This window comes from Schistocerca cancellata, chromosome 1, assembly GCF_023864275.1.
Source record: "Schistocerca cancellata isolate TAMUIC-IGC-003103 chromosome 1, iqSchCanc2.1, whole genome shotgun sequence".
Lineage (NCBI taxonomy): Eukaryota > Metazoa > Arthropoda > Insecta > Orthoptera > Acrididae > Schistocerca > Schistocerca cancellata.
In genome coordinates this window covers 806,273,588-806,288,751 of record NC_064626.1, presented here as the reverse complement: position 1 = coordinate 806,288,751, position 15,164 = coordinate 806,273,588, and the positions used below count along the sequence as shown (strand labels likewise).

Sequence of the window (15,164 nt, the reverse complement as noted above, 5' to 3'; positions counted from 1 at the left end):
ATGCTGCACATGTTTGTAGCTTGCCCGGGAATCCAAATTACCATCTCCTGTTCCTCAATTCATTCGTCCATCTTGCAGAACGATGGCCCCCAGTCAGGGTGTATGATCACAGTTCGCACCTGGGCTCTTCTCTCTGGGCTTGATTTTTTTTTTTTTCCCTCTCCCACCTCTTTTCCAGGCCCATATATGTATACCCCCATGGTGTGTGCCCCACCCATGCCATCAGCTGGATTTGGCACAGGGCCCGAAGGACTCGGTCCCTCCTGAGGCCCTGCACTGCCGCTTTCTTTCCATCCTTGCCACGTTTCACGGCTCTGACGTAGTCTATACCGACGGTTTGATGGTTGCTGGTCGAGTTGGTTATGCTATTACTCTTGAGGATCATTCTGAACAATGCTCATTGCCAGCTGGCTGCAGTGTTTTCACTGCAGAGCTGGTTGCCATCTCTCGTGCCCTAGAGTATATCCGCTCCTGCTCAGGTGAGTCCTTTGTCATCTGTAGTGACTCCCTGAGTGGTTTACGAGCTATTGAGCAGTGTTTTCCTTGCCCTCGTCTGGTGATGGCTATCCATGAGTCCCTCCATACTCTTGCCCGTTGCGGCTGCTCCGTGGTCTTTGTGTGGACCCCAGGTCATGTCAGCATCCCGGGTAATGAACAGATTGACGGGCTGGCCAAACAGGCTGTCGATGCATCAGCCCTGGAGATTGGCCTTTCGGAGTGTGATCTCCATTCAGTTTTGCAGCAGAAGGTCCTTGGTACCTGGAGTGATGAATGGTGCACCCTGCCTTCACCCAACAAACTTCGGGTCATCAAGGAGACTACCAGTGTGTGGCACTCCTCCTTGCGGGCCTCTTGCAAGGACTCCCTTCCACTGTGCCGGCTATGCATTGGCCACACCTGGCTGACACACGGTAATCTATTGCGCTGTGAGGACCCACCTCTCTGTCGCTGTGGTCCTGCATTGACACTGGTCCACATTTTGTTGGACTGTCCTCTTTTAACTGAGCTCAGGCAGATGTTTGTGCTGCCTGATATGCTCCCTGCACTTTTAACAGATGACGCTGCAATGGCAGGCTTAGTTTTGAGTTTTATTCGCGCAGGGGGCTTTTATTGCCCGATCTGAGGGTTTGTGTCTTTTTTGTGTTGAGTCTGGCCTTAGTTTTGAGTTTTATTCAAACAAGGGGCTTTTCACTCGATCTGAGGGTTTGTGTCTTTTTTTTGTGTTGAGTCTGGCCTTTTGGCCTATGGTTTTAGATTGGGGTTTTTAGTGTGTTTCTTGGTGGGTGGCTTTTCCTTTTTTTGTTACTATGGTCGGCCAACCACTGTAACACTGTGTGTTTTTTTTAATTCCTCCTTTGTGGTCTTTGTCTATGTCTTTCTTGTTCTGTGTCATCCCTTTTTGTCTGCATTGCTTGTGTTTTCTTCTTTGTGGGTGTTTTTGGTCATGGAAAAAGGGACTGATGGCTCTTGTAGTTCGGTCCCTTCAACCCCCACAAACCAACTAACCAACCAGCTATCTTAGCCAGGTCACCACCTACATCATATTCTCTGTCCTTATCAAGACTTTCTCCTGCTCTACCCACTAAACTTCCTGATCTTCTTTTGTAAAATTCCTACATAACTCCCCTATGGTAAGCCAACCCTGCTCTAGGCTTCACAGTGGTGATGACGAGACTGACTCCCCAACACTTCCTGCAACTGCTGGCCCACACCTCTACTGTGTGAACTACCTAGCAGCTGAACCTCCTTCTTTATGTTAGACTTTGCAACTGACCTAGGCCTCCTAACTGCTGAGGACTGCTGCATGTTTCCTACACCAACAGCTACAAGAGGCTTCTCTCCATTCATCTCTGACAGTTGGTCGTATCTATTGCATATAGGCAAACTACAACTGTCTGACTACATCCTCCTCCTAGCTGCCTTCTTGCCACCTGCCAGTTCACATCCCCCAGCACCCTTCACCCTCTTCAGCCTATCTAGTTCCTCCTTTCTGCATTGCAAATGCATCTAAAGGACACAGATCTTACACTCCGGCTCCTCTATCAACCTATTTTTACTACAGATTCTGCATTCCCTGGAGAGGATCTTGCTAGAATGCCTACTGGCTTCCCCACTGCATTCCCCCCCCCCCTCCCCCTCCAATGAAAATACTTTGAACAAATCCCACACCATAACTCGCTACTCACAAACCTACAACAGAGCCCACACTTCTCATTCATGGTAAAATTTTGCAGTTACTGAAAAAAAACTAAACATCTACGTTACCTAAGTTCAATTACACCTGTAGAACTATTTATAGAACTAGCAATAGTGGCCTTGAAATTCTCTGAGTAGTAAGATAGCAACTACTTTTATTAATACTACTAAACCATATCTAATACCAATACCAACAAAACTTCACAAAATTATCAGCTAAAACCAAAAATTCAAGTGGCCATTGGAACCCTCAACAAAGTTAAAACAATGAATGAAAATTTTACTGAAATGTTTCACTATAAACAATAAGAAATGTCAGCTGAAAACTAAATCACGAAATTTACTAAACCACTTCAGCGCACAGAAAACTATAAAAAAACACAGTCATTGAATGTTTCCAAAGGTTTATTAAATCTTTATTTCACCACAAACAGTACCAAGCACTGTTAAATTTAATAACTGTATAACAGTGCACAAATAACTTCGTCAGTACTGAGCTTTAAACTGCTACAGCTACAGCCGCATGGCTCGAAATGTAAAAACCCTACTGAGGCTTGAGGCCTGTATCAATGAACATGATCTCAGTCATATGTTAGTAATTATATTTACATGTAAATTTTCTCTTTCTGCACTCATTTTATTCATTGAAGTTGTGGTTCTGGTATGAAGTGTGACATGTAGTTGTACTGGACTTCTTCACCATCTGCAGGAAAGTGCTATGATAATGGAAGATTACATTTGCTACCCACTAGCTACAAAATGATGCAACCATTTATTTTCAAAATCTTTTTGTTTGACAGTCCTCATAACATTTTCAACATATCTATTAAACATTCACATCTGAACTCTTAATAGCCGGCCGGTGTGGCCGAGCGGTTCTAGGCGCTTCAGTCTGGAATGCGCGACCGCTACGGTCGCAGGTTTGATTCCTTCCTCGGGCATGGATGTGTGTGATGTCCTTACGTTAGTTAGGTTTAAGTAGTTCTAAGTTCTGGGGGACTGATGACCTCAGATGTTAAGTCCTGTAGTGCTCAGAGCCATTTGAACCATTTTTTAAGCTCTTAATTAAGAAAATCATCGACAGACAGATTGTTAATATCAATATGCCAAAGTCAAGAATTAATTAATTAATTCCATACAATCTTTTTTGTTTTTCTTTTCAGATTAACAGCCATTGTCCTCCTCCTCCTCCTCCTCCTCCTTCTTCTTCTTCTTCTTCTTCTTCTTCTTCGGTGGTCATGGCACCCCAAGTTGTGATGTCAAAGTGCAAATGGCTCCTTCCTCACCAGTAAAACACTCACTCTCTTTTGTGTTTTGCAGCTGTACTGTGCTTACATTTGCGTTTCGTATCTGCACATAAATAAAAAATGCACGTACAGTGTACAATCTTTTCTCTGCCACCATCTCCATAAATTGAGGTTTCTACGTGACCATCTTCCATCGGCAAAGTAGAAAGGAAATGGGGCATATTGCTACCTTGAATAGCGACATGTACCACCTCAGAGACTGGATGCCAATAATGCTGCCAGATATTTTGCTAGTGTGTTGATGGGCAAACTGATTACACTTTGAGGTCCACAGTTAGCTCAAAGAGTGTGGCCTAAGTTTTCTATGACTTAATTGAAGTGGGACAGTTCTTTTTCATTGTGCTAGGGTGGGACGACTCCTCAGCTGGGGAGGTCACTAACATGAATTTTTATAGTCTCAATCTCTTCCTCTGTAACGTGTCAGCCTAATGTCTCATTGCTGAAAATCTTATTGAGTATTTGATGATATTTGCCCAAGAAATGTACACAACACCCCAGTTTAGGTTGCATTTTGTCACACATTTATTTGCCCCAATGTTCCTGTTGTTGGGATGACCAGTTGTTCAGCTTTGTGTTGTTGTTTATGCATTAGTGGGATCAGTGCAAATAACCAAGAGTGCAGTGGCAGAGTTACTCACGTAGATTGTATAGTCATTGAAGGAAAAGTTAATAAAACAGTATACAAATAAGTCAAACAATGAAAAATCCAGGATGGAAAGTAATAATATTATGAAAAGGAAAATTGCTACTCACCATATAGTGAAGATGCTGAGTCGCAGATAGGCGCAATGAAAAGACTGTCACGAATAAAGCTTTTAGCCAGTAAGGTCTTCGTCACACACATGCAACTCACACACACAACTGCAGTCTCAGGCAACTGACCTCAGGATGGACTGTACATCAGTTTGTATTACAGGGATGTGCGCTTGATGCCAAATGCTGTATATTGATGTGTCAGACAGCTGGTGTAGATCCTCATTTACATACATTCCATGCCTGCAGCGAGGATAATGATGGAGTTATCAGGTTTTAGGGAATGAAGAGCTTGGAGTTCCTACAGAGGACAGGTTGTAGGGACCTGAGGAAGGGCTGTCAAGCAATGTTGGATGTCAGAAATTCTTGGAGGACTTGTAAGGGATGGTTTTGAAGTAGTGATGGTGGATCAAGTTGGTTTCATGATCTGAACTGTTCAAGGCAAGGTTCAATGTCAGGTTTGCTGTTGGCAAGTTTTGGGATTGGGTTACAATTTGGTACTTCCAGTTAACATTAGTGTGAAGGAAAGTAGATCCTTCACCAAAGCAGTATGACTAAGTGCAGATTTAGGGCTGAAAGTGAGAGCCTTGCATAATACAGATAATTCAGGAAGGGTGAGAGGGTTCGATGAGAGGTTGAGAACACTATGCTGTTCTGACTGGTTCTTATGATCATAAGTTATCATTGCTGTGGGAATCAAGGATGAAGGCTGAGGGATGTTAAGAAGGTTGGCCAAGCTTGGTTTGTTGGAGGGGAGTGTTGGTGGATGGTGTGACTGTTTTGAGAGTTGGATGAGAACAGAAATGGAAACGCTACAGTAGTTATAGCTTTTTTGAAGTGAAGTGTGGCTTGTTGTTGCAGTTTGAAGTTGGCTTGGTGGATGATAGCATCCATGGAAAGACGAGGGGCAGATAACTGCAGTATTTTGTAGAAGAGAAGTCTTGTTGAGCGGAAATTGGTGGATATGGCATATAGGTCACAGATTAGCCATGTAAGTGCAATAGATTGCTGTATTTAAAACTGGAAAATGGGCTGTTCTAGAGTCGGAGTACAGCCAGAAACAGAGATTTCAGTGTTAAGCCTTTGGGGGTAACTTCCAAGGACAAGCAGGTTTCAAGAAACAGAATGTGGGCTCTTAGTTTTGATAGTGCAAAAGCATGTTTCTGAAAGGATTGAATGTAATATGTGATGGGATTCATCCTGGCAAGAGAGGAGGGTCTGGAGTGTTAGAAGTGGAGTGAGTGGCAAATGAAGCTGAGAAGCAGGGTGGGAAAGAGAAAAAAGGGCGAAAAAGCAAGGAGAAAGGACAGAAAAATTTGTGTGAAAATCATGAGAACATACAATGGTCAACGAGAGGTAATGAGTAGGGAAGAATTTCTCACCACAATAATGAACTGTATGAAACAAAAAAATTGCAAGTAGGAAAGTCATGAAAAAAGACAAAATTTTAAAAACAAGGCAAACAGAAAGAGGAAGTCATCAGAGAAAACTTAATCCACTTTTTTCGGCACATAAAGAAAGCAGGAGATGCAGTAAAAGTCAGTCAGTGCAGTTTGGCAAAAGACAAACACACAAAAATGTGAAACAGTTGCATAGACACAAGGTAAGTGGTGGATGGGAACGAAAATTGCTGTCAAATTTACAAATAAATCGGCAAGAGACAATTGGGAGAAGGCTCTGCAATGTAGTGAACTGTAAACAAAGTGTTATAAGTGAATTCATAAATAACTATAGACACATCTAAGTGCATTGAAATCAATATTAGAAAAGATCTATGGGGAACATGTTGGTTAATAGAGGCAGTACAGATATAAACAGGCGAACTACCATATAAGGTTGAAAACAGATGACAATTTGAACAAGGTTGATGACAACGAAGACTGATAAGGGGTTTACATAAGAAAGAATGAACAGGCTAATATATCAACTAAAGTAATCAATTTTTGAAAATATGTAATGTAATTGGATGGATAAATTTAATCACCATGCAGTGATAGGAAAACATATGTATAAAAAGGTATTGAGAAACTTTTGGAGCCAATGGCTCCTTGTTCTGGCGGTGGATTGAAGGGGAAGGAAGAGGGATGTAGAAAAATGACTGGTAAGGTTTTGATGAATTCAGAACCGTCACCCAGAATTGCTGGTCGGGGGGACATAACTGTCCTGGGTGACTTTTCCAAACACTCCACATGTCCTAAACCTCAACAGTCCTTTTCCTACATCCTCCTTCCTTCCTCTTAAACCCTTCTGCCAGGAGAAGGAACCATTGGCTCCAAAAGATTTTTTTAATTCCTCTTGGTGAGTAGATTTAATATCTATGCAATTGCAATATATATTTTCAAAAATTGAATATTTTTGTTGAAAGAATAAGATTTTTAATGTAATTCATCAACCATCTCTCTGTAACCTGAAAAAATCATGGCTGGCACTTTTACTGCTAATAAACAAACATTGTGTTTCACCTTGCCTGGTGCAATCCTTTCGAAGTAATTCTAGTGCAGTGACTAGCAAACCAGTTTTGCTGCTTATGTATTCAAGCAGTTTATCAGTTAGCTTCACAAGGTTGAGTAGACTTCCTTTCAGACCTCTCCACAAGAAAAAAAACCCGCAATAATTGAAGTGAATGCTGGGAATCGAACCCAGGACATCAGCATTATTAGACCTGCTAATCAATGGGCTAAGCAGTCAACTTCTGTATCTTTTGTTCTCCTCTACCAACTTGCCTTTATGACACCAGAAGATTAGAAATGCCCTTGGTATGTAATGAATGGCTACTAGAGGAGACACACTGTAATGAAGAACAGAACTGAAAATAAAATAAAATCAGTCAACAAAGATTTGAACAAAGAGGAGACATTATAATCCCTGACTAAAATAGCAGATGATGAACCAACAGTAGTTCTGTGGATACTGCAAGCAAAGCTTCATGAACGACTGATGTGATGTGAGAAATATTATAAGTTGTGTTTCTGTTCTTATTCTAAATGTACACTTCACTCAGTGGCACTAGGAGACTTTTAGCATGTCACAGTGCATCACTTACAAGAGAACCAGAGTGTATGCAATTTGTACCACCTCTCTCTGCATTCGGGTGTAAACATGACGATGCTGCCACCAGGGCCTGGTTACCTGTTTGGTTTTGCCAAGTAATACCAGTTGTGCTCTTCTTCCCATTCCATATTTTTCTTCCGTCTTCCATTACATAGCATCATGCAGAAGACACATCTCAAAATATGTGTCCCCACCCCCCTTGCCAAATTGCTTCTTTTATGGAGGATATTGATGTAAATAGATTTTATCTCATGAGCTTCTTTGAGCATTCTTGGTTTATTATTTAGTTGATTCATTTTATTTCCTGTCCTCTTAAAGCATTACATCCCAAAACCCTCTAAATATTTTCTGCCCCTGCCTCCCTCCCTCCCTGCCTCCCTCCCTCCCAGTAAATCTATCTGTCCTCTGCATCCTACATCCTGAAAAGATGTTGTGTACTACAGAACACATTGTCTTGTAAAGTTCACTCCTTCATTAGGCATACTTGCACCTTTTGCTTTTTTATAAGCATAATAACTAGTGTGTTTGAAATAAATTATCTGTATAGTGTGCGTTGCTGTTGAGTACTCTCTTCTGAACGCATTTTGCATTGCATTAATAGATAAACATCTCAAAGACGCCCACAAACAAAACTTCCTTAGATTAGTACAATATGATCTTTTCATCAAATGGAAACTTGACCAGTTTCCACTTACTTCAGTGTACTTATTGGTGTGCATAGCATTTTTAAGGACAAAGATGTTTCTAACTTGATGAATAATTTTTTTCCTCTACGAGCATAAAATTAACCACTTCAGTTATATAAACTGAAATAATCAGCAACCAGTTGCATAAAAGAAATTTAGTTTTTAAACTGGTTTCAGGCACTTGGTGCCCTTTAGGTTATACCTATTGCATTATTTGCAAGTGTCAGCAAGAAGATGCATACAGCAAAATGCCATGGTCATGTGGTTCATAGGCGTGTACAAAAATGGTGTATATAGGCACTGTGAACCACGTGACCACAGCATTTTGCTGTATGCGTCTTATTGTTGACATACACAAATAATGGTATAGGTATAACCTTCTGAAGAAGTGCACAAGTGTCCGAAACTGGTTAAGAAATTAAATTTCTTTTATGCAACTGGTTGCTTATTATTTTGATTTATACAACTACAGTTGCTGAAGATGGGTAAAATACTTCAGTGATGTATTTATGAATTTTGTTACTCCACCTAAGGAACATTATAAGCTTATAGTCATTATGACTGTTGTTCTTTTTATTGTTTAAGCCAGACATTTTCATTACTTTTTCTTAGTTGTGTTTTTTGTGTGTTTTCTTTTGAAATATCTTGTATTTTACATTATATCTTATTTTTACATTATAACTTACCATTTACATTAATCCATTGTATTTTTGCAGACATTCCATCCTGAAACTACAGATATATATGATAAGAAGAACATGCCAAGAGTGATTTACTGTGTGCATGCTCTCAGTACCCATCTTTTTAAATCAGGGAAAGCACCTCTTGTGCAAGATCTATATGGGAAAGCAGAATTCACAGGTGTGTGCTGTGTTCAGTCCGAATACCAATGAAACCAAACACGTTTTATTTTATGTAACAGGTGTCACATTTTGCTGGTTGTTAAACATAGCTATTTTCTCCTGCTCCATTGTTTTCTTAGTAACTCTAAAACATATTGGAGCATTTTCTTTTGTTACAAGTAAAGTAGTGTTCTCTTTGTTTTTTCAATTATATCAGTTTGTGTGTTGTTCTGTTGCGATTAGTTTTTAATTTATTGTTCATATATATGTCCTTCTTACAAAAGTTTCAGTCCATTGTTAAATGCGGCCAACCATTGTTGGACTGTAATATTATTTGTCGATGTTTGTATGGATGCTCTTTCACCAGTCATTGTCTATTCTTTTGACTGCTATTTTGATTCTTGTGTGTAATGATGTGTCCAGGTTTCATCAACAGTCACAGATCAGTGTAAAAAGTCTTACGGGGTACAATTAATCGACCACAGACATTGTGTTGAAATACTGTACTGGATGTGCTTTCGGTAGTCTGTGAGCAATTGCGGCACCTACCTTGTGCACAGCAGAGCCAAATGTCTGTGCAACATATTATGCATTCACTCAGTTGAGGTGCATACACAATATTTTTGTTCAATGGTCTTGCATTACTATATCATAAATTTTGTCAGTGGTTTCAGTTGTAGTGACCTCAATTGGATGTCTGGAGCACACTTCATCTTCAGTGCTTGTATGATTAGGTTTAAATTCATTAATCTAAAATTAAATGGCCTTCAATGATGGTGCAGAGCCTGCATAAAATTCATCCAGTTCTGTTTAGTGTGGCAGTCCAACCCTGTACATGGAAATATTTAATAATAGCAAGAAACTCAGTTTCCCTGTTTTCAATTGCAGTTGACACACTGACCAATTCAGATGGCTGTCAGTAATGAACTACATGCTGTACATTGTTGAAATTCTTTATATAATCTGTGTAATAATTAAGCTTACCAACCATGAAGGTGCAACAAACATGTTCCATTTGTTCATGGAGATTTATCAGCCTTATCAAACCACCCTCACAGTTTCCAAAATAACTTTGAAACACTGAGTTGTTCATTAAGTACAATTATCAGGTGTATTTGCTCAAATAGTATTCGTTAGTCTCCTTACATTAACCACATTAAGATTTTGTATTTCTCATGCAAGTTGCTAACTTTTTGAAGGTCTATGAACAACTAAGCTAACTAAGATTCACACAAAATCTTTCAGAATTGTTAATTCATTATAATGTAATTCTGATGTTTAACATTGACTAATACAAAGTTTGTGGAGACCTTGAAACTATTGATGAATGGTACCCCTAGGGCACTCTCTGCACGGGTGGAAGTATGCTGTACAGGTGACTTGGTGTCAAGTATGTACTTGAAACAAACCATTCAAAACATGAATGAATACAATTGAATCTCAGAAAGTTGGTGCATAAATATATACATCCATTGATTCCTGTTATTAATATTTGCCCTAATCAAAGTATGAGTCTTCCAGTGATCATCTATCACTGGTAGAACCATTTGGAAGAATTGCTGCAAGAGGATTATCAGCATTAGAAGAGAATTATTTTCACTTTAGAATGTTGGTTAAAAAAAAACTCATAGAGCAATCAAATTGCAATAAATTACTTTGGCATGGTCAGATGAGTCCTGATTTCATTTGGTAAGAACTGATGGTGGGGTTCAAGTGTGGTGCAGGCCCGCTTGAAGTCACAGACCCAGTTTGTCAACAAAGGCACTGTGCAAGCTGGTGGTGGCTCGATAATGGTGTGGGCTGTGTTTAGAGAGATTGAACTGCTTCCTCTGATCGAACCTGGTCCAATTCAACTGATCATCAACTGGAAAAGGCTGTTTGGCTACTTGGAGACCTGTTACAACCATCCATGGACTTAATGTTCCAAAACAACAATGAAATTTTCATAGATGACAATGTGCCATGTCACTGGGTCCCATTTGTTTACGACTGGTTTGAAGAACATTCCGGACAGCTCCAGCTAATGATTTGGCCACTCAGGTCACCACACATTGTACATTTTTGGGACACAATTGAAAGATCAGTTCCTGAACAATATCCTGCACTGGCAACGCTTTCACAATTATGGATGGCTATTGAGGCAACATCGCTCAGTATTCCTCGATAGAATGTCCAGCAACTTGTTGAGTCCAAGCCACATTGAGTTACTGTGCTAAAACGTGTGAAAGGAGGTCTGACATCATATTAGGAGGTATCTCATGACTTCTATCGCCTCAGTGTATATCCTACATTGTTCATAATGGCAGTCTGTTGTTTATCTAAAGTTATGTACATTAGTGTCCATCTAATTTAAATTTTATGAAATGAAATCATTTTATGTTGAGGCATCTGATCACTGACATGCCTCTTAACCCACGGGAATGCGTGATATGTGAGGTCTCCTTTGCTTTCATATTCGATTGGTGTCCATTTCCGCGCTGGTAGTGGTGGGAGGGAGGGGGGGGGGGCGGCGAGGGGGGTGTCTGCTGATGCGGTCTGCAGTCGTGTAACAACTTTTCTATCTGCACTCAGCATTTAATCAACGTGAGTGCTTGTTATTGTCACAAAGCTGTGTCATGTGGTGCACGTATCCCGGTAATTCCACTACTATCTCTCTTCTCTACACTCTTTCCTTTTTAGAGCTGATGTGAAATAATGCATGATATATTTTTTCAGTGACTGTTCTTTTTTGGTACTGAAACTTACGATTGGGTCATTTCCTATTATGTTGTCGTTGTCGACGTCTTCTTCTTCTTCTTCTTCTTCTTCAGTCCAGACACAAGTTTAATGCAGCTCTCCATGCTACTCTATCCTGTGCAAGCTTCTTCATCTCTGAGTAACTACTGCAACCTACATCCTTCTGGATCTGCTTAGTGTATTCATCTCTTGGTCTGCCTCTATGATTTTTACCCTCCCTACTTCCCTCTAGTACTAAATTAGTGATTTCCTGATGCCTCAGAATGGGTCCTACCAACCAATCCCTTCTTTTAGTCAGGTTGTGCCACAAATTCCTCTTCTCCCCAATTCTATTCAGTACCTCCTCATTTGTTGCTACCCATCTAATCTTCAGTATTCTTCTGTAGCACTAAATTTCGAAAGCTTCTATTCTCATCTTGTGTTAACTATTTATCGTCCATGTTTCACTACTGTACATGGCTACACTACATACAAATACTTTCAATAACGACTTCCTGACACTTAAATCTATACTTGATGTTAAAAAATTTCTTTTCTTCAGAAACACTTTCCTTACCATAGCCAGTCTACACTTTATATCCTCTCTACTTTGACCACCATCAGTTATTTTGCTCCCCAAGTAGCAAAATGTGTATGCTACTTTAAGTGCATTATTTCCTAACCTAATTCCCTCAGCATCACCTGACTTAATTCGACTACATTCCATTATCCTGGTTTTGCTTTAGTTGATGTTCATCTTGTATCCTCCTTTCAAGACACTGTTCATTCCGTTCAACTGCTCTTCCAGGTCCTTTGCTGTCTCTGACAGAATTACAATGTCATCGGCGAACCTCAAAGTTTTCATTTCTTCTCCATGGATTTTAACCCTACTGCAAATTTTTCTTTTGTTTCCTTTACCGATTGCTCAATATACAGATTGAATAACATCACAGATAGGCTACAACCCTGTCTTACTCCCTTCCCAACCACTGCTTCCCTTTCATGCCCCTCGACTCTTATAACTGCCATCTGGTTTCTGTACAAATTGTAAATAGCCTTTCGCTCCCTGCATTTGACCCCTGCCATTTTCAGAATTTGAAAGAGAGTATTCCAGTCAACATTGTCCAAAGCTTTCTCTAAGTCTACAAATGCTACAAATGTGGGTTTGCCTTTCCTTAACCTATCTTCTAAGATAAGTCTTAGTGTCAGTATTACCTCACGTATTCTAACATTTCTACAGAATCCAAACTGATCTTCCCCAAGGTCAGCTTCTACCAGTTTTTCCATTTGTCTGTAAATAATTCGTGTTCATATTTTGCAATAGTGACTTGTTAAACTGATAGTTTGGCAATTTTCACACCTGTCGACACATGCTTTCTTTGGGATTGGTATTATTATGTTCATCTTGAAGTCTGAGGGTATTTCACCTGTCTCATACATCTTGCTCACCAGATGGTAGAGTTTTGTTATGACTGGCTCTCCCAAGGTTATCAATAGTTCTAATGGAAAGTTGTCTACTCCCGGGGTCTTTTTTCGACTTACGTCTTTCAGTGCTGTGTCAAATTCTTCACATAGTATCATATCTCCCATTTCATCTTCATCTACGTCCTCTTCCATTTCCATAATATTACCAAGTATGAGGGTGGTTTGAAAAGTTCTCAGAACGGAATAGAAAAAAAGTACTTACATCACTGAAACTTTCTTTATTTTTCAATGTAGTCTCCTTGTAGGTTAATGCAATTGATCCAGCGATGTTCCAGTGCCTTGATTCCATCTCGAAAACGAGTTTCCTCCAGGCTTGCAAAATAGTCGTCAACTCCAGTTATCAATTCTTCGTTTGAAGTGAATCTTCATCCACCAAGAAAAATTCAGTTGTGGGAAGAGATGGAAGTCTTACGGAGTCATATCAGGTGAATAAGGCAGGTGTGGCAACAATTCATACCTTAGTTCATGTAATTTTGCCATGGAGACAGCACATGTGTGCAGGTGCACAGTGTCAAGATGGAAGATGACTTTCTTCCTTGCTAAACCTGACTTGTTTCGTTTATCTTTTGTTGCAATTTGTCCAGGAGGTTAGCATAATATTCTCCAGTAATTGTTTGCCTAGTGGGGAGATAATCTACAAACAGAATCCCCTTCGCATCCAAGAACACTGATGCCTTGACCTTTCCCGCCGAAGGAATTCTCTTTGCTTTCGTTGGTGGCAGGTAATCAGCATGTTTCCACTGCTTTGACTGTTGTTTTTGTCTCTGGGGTATACTATTGCACACAAGTTTCATCTGTGGTCACAAACCGGTGCAAAAAATCTTGTTAGTTATCCTAAAATGGGCCAAATATTGTTCCAATATGTCCATTCTCGTGTGTTTTTGATGCAGCATCAAGAGTTGCAGCACCCATCTTGCAGACAATTTTTTCATTTCTAATTCTTCAGTTAAAATGTGATGTACCCTTTCAGATGCCATTTGGCAAGCATGAGCAATTTTACGCATTTTCAATCGGTAATCCTCCATGACCATTTTGTACACTTTTGCAATGACTTCTGGAATAGTGACACATCTTGGCCGACAACTGTGTGCATCATCATCTAAGCTCTCATGACCAAATTTAAGTTAAATTGCCCACTTGGCAACAGTTGAATATGAAGAAGCATAGTCCTCCAGTTTGTTCAGGAAATTGGCATGAATGTCCTTTGCTTTCATACCTTTCTTTACAGAGTACTTAATCACTGATCAACTCTGGATTTTATTTATTTATTTATTCCCCCCCCCCCCCCCCCCCCCCCCTCCCATCTTCGCGAATCACTATGCGGGAACAGCAACAGGACCACGTCACCACCGCAGCTTTATTCCAAGAGCATTGACGTGGCACATGTTTACAGGCAACAGTCCAATGAATATCATGTGAACAACTCGTTGCACTAATGCTGACCTCTTGTGGTGAACTTTTCAAACCACCCTCATACATTGCCATTGAATAGACCCTCTATATACTCCTTCCACCTTTCTGATTTCCCTTCTTTGCTTAGGACTGATTTTCCATTTGAGCTCTTGATATTCATGCAGATGTTTCTCTTTCCTCCAAAGGTCTCTCTAATTTTCCTGTAGGCAGTATCTACCTTACCCCCTAGTGATACACGCATCTGTTCCTTACATTAGTTGTCTAGCCATCCTCGCATAAGCCATTTTGCATTTCCTGTTGATCTCATTTTTGAGACGTTTGCATTCCTTTTCATCTACTTCATTTACTGCATTACAAAGTGTCAGCAATGTAAGGAAATGATAAATTGCTACTTACCATAAACATGACATGTTAAGTTGCAGACAGGCACAATTAAAACACTTACACATAGCTTTTGGTGACAGTCTTCATCAGGAAAAGAAAGAGAAACACACACCATTCATTCACACAAGCTTGCTCATGTCACACGCAAATCACACCAGCTGCGGCAGCCCAGACCAGAATGCAACTGTCACATGGAATGGAAGCAGCAAACTGGAGGGTGCGGAGAAGGGGAAGGGATAGCAGTGTATGGATGGGGGGAGAGAGGAGTGCTGTCTGACAGAGTGAGCAGGGACTAGACTGCCAAAAGGAGCAGCATCAGGAGTCTGTGGGAC

At 40.3% G+C, this 15,164-nt stretch overlaps 1 protein-coding gene across 2 annotated transcripts in view; it reads left to right on the top strand.

The window, feature by feature from the left end:
- Positions 1-15,164, top strand: part of LOC126188008 (ras GTPase-activating-like protein IQGAP1) — a 334,889-nt gene that overhangs the window by 34,793 nt on the left and 284,932 nt on the right. For both annotated transcript variants that reach the window (XM_049929428.1, XM_049929435.1), the window contains exon 4: positions 8,710-8,854. In XM_049929428.1, coding sequence (XP_049785385.1) covers positions 8,710-8,854 — 145 coding nt within the window. The remainder of the gene's footprint in view (positions 1-8,709; positions 8,855-15,164) is intronic.